General features: G+C 38.0%; 1 protein-coding gene across 1 annotated transcript in view; it reads right to left on the bottom strand.

The window, feature by feature from the left end:
• LACBIDRAFT_335816 (uncharacterized protein) overlaps positions 1–956 on the bottom strand; it is a gene marked incomplete at both ends in the record, with an annotated part of 1167 nt that extends 211 nt beyond the window's left edge. The window contains 4 exons of the mRNA XM_001890712.1: positions 5–556; positions 593–828; positions 913–925; positions 947–956. Coding sequence (XP_001890747.1) covers positions 5–556; positions 593–828; positions 913–925; positions 947–956 — 811 coding nt within the window. The remainder of the gene's footprint in view (positions 1–4; positions 557–592; positions 829–912; positions 926–946) is intronic.
• Between the last annotated feature and the right edge of the window lie 1167 nt (positions 957–2123).

The following is a 2123-nucleotide window of genomic DNA, read 5'->3' as shown; positions in this document are numbered from 1 at the left end:
CCACAGGTATGGTCCTTGATCGCTGCTAGATCACGGATAAAGGTAACCCCAACTCTCGATTTATACTTTTTAACGAGAAGTTCCATCAACTCCCAAGGCAATGCTGTAACTGGTACTGAAATTCCAAAGTGAGCGAGAATGGTATGTGCCTCATCCTGGGGCAAAGATGATCTGTTTCTCACTGCACGAAAGAGTTTGGCGGTGGGCAGGGATAAACTGAAAGGTAGCAAGCTGATTTTACGGGCTGTTAGATCAGCATAAGCAGTGAAAATTCCTCGCCCAGTTATAGCGTTCATGGTAATGGATGCACCGGAATGGAATAGGGCCTCCAAGGGTGACGTGGATTTGGTGGCGATAATGTTGACATGAATGAGGGGATGGAAATTGGAAGTGTACCATTCAACGTGAGTGATAGCAGGATTCAAATCATAGATTGGCGAGTGACCGCCAACAGATTTAAACCTGGATAAAATGCGCTTGGCCAAGGTTTCAGCATGAGCTTCTGGTACATATATATCTAGATCATTTGGGGCAAAACTGTCGACATTTGCCAGCACTGCAAGAAGGGCAACAGACCCCCCAACAAACGCACCACAGGTCTCCATGCCTTCCAGAAGCTTGTGTGGATCAATTGAAAATGAGGTTAGAATGCCCTCAATTCGTGTCGTGATATATGCATTAACTGCACTTGTGTAAGAGGGCCATTGCAAGCATGGCAGATACGAGTCCTTTTTATATTCAGGAAGCCACAATGCAGCACCACAGCATTCACATTTTTGATTATTTAGGAAACTGGTCATGTGACCACCTCCTGAAAGCCCATCAGATCTATACCCATTATATATATATATTATTGCTATTTTTTATTGGACAAATTGTATATTTCCATGTATATAAAATACTGGACCTTACAGAGAGTCCCTACCTTGAAAGCAACAATAAGTACTATGCTCCATTTTTCACTAATTTTTTCCAGTCCTTTATAGCCATTTTTAACTAGATTATTATGTATGGAATTTTCTTCTGGACCCTGAACATGCTCCCCAGTATTGCACAAACAGTGAGCATCTTCCTTCAATTTCTTTCTGATTTTTCTACTATTATATTGCCATTTTTTGATTCAAAAAGTGCACATTACCTCAGTTGAAAATATGCCATGTACTCTGAAAATGGTCCCCAACATTGTCATCAACAATGCATATTCTCCCCCATTTGTTCCTGATTTGTCTTCTGTTTTTATCACTATTTTTCCCTTCCAAAAAATGTTTGACAACATCATCAAACCATCAAATCTTATGGGAAGAAAGGCAAGATTCAGTGTTAGAAGTACTGAAAAAATCCTTGAGATCAGAGAGTAACAAACTAGTGTCTTTATAAACTCAGAGGACTCATAACATCATTGCTAACAATGAGCACCATATTCCAACTTTCTCTGATTTTCGTGTTATTTTCTGCAATTGTTGAATAAATTTCCATATAAGGAAATGCACCTGGGACCCTTGAAACATTCCTAACATCAACATCAACAGTTAGCACCATTCTTCAATTGTTTTCCATTTTTTCTGCCATTTAATTGCTATTTTTCAGTTGCACAAATGCTGAGTGCCATATACAGAAATTTACCAGAGACCCTGAGAGTGTTTTCAAATGTTGTCACCAATGGTGAGCACCATCAGCCATTTTCTTCTAATTTTTGTGCCAATTTATTGCTACTTCTTCATTTGAAAAAGCTTGCATTAGCTTGATTTTGTGCAAACATATATCTATTTGTGCACATAGCTTTTATTACATAATATACATAAAAACAAACTGTATTTTTCTTGGTGTTTTATTTCATTTATTTTAGATTTTATGTTGGTGAGCTTCAGATTCTTCTATGTTTATTTGGACTTTGACCCTATTACATAATGAATTGTATACAGGTATGATCCCTGAAATTTTACATTTTTTCTGCATTTTATTTCATCTGAATTGGACTTGATTTGGTAAAGTTACACATTTTTCTTTAGGCAACACTTGGAACTCAAGAAGCGATGACGCACGAACATTTCCCGATCACTTGATGGGGGACAGTTTCGTGCGTCATAGTAGATCTCAGATCAGTTACCATTTTCGGTAATAAA

This window comes from Laccaria bicolor, genomic scaffold (assembly GCF_000143565.1).
Source record: "Laccaria bicolor S238N-H82 LACBIscaffold_156 genomic scaffold, whole genome shotgun sequence".
Lineage (NCBI taxonomy): Eukaryota > Fungi > Basidiomycota > Agaricomycetes > Agaricales > Hydnangiaceae > Laccaria > Laccaria bicolor.
The sequence above is the reverse complement of the archived record's forward strand: the minus strand, read 5'-3'. Positions and strand labels throughout refer to the sequence as shown.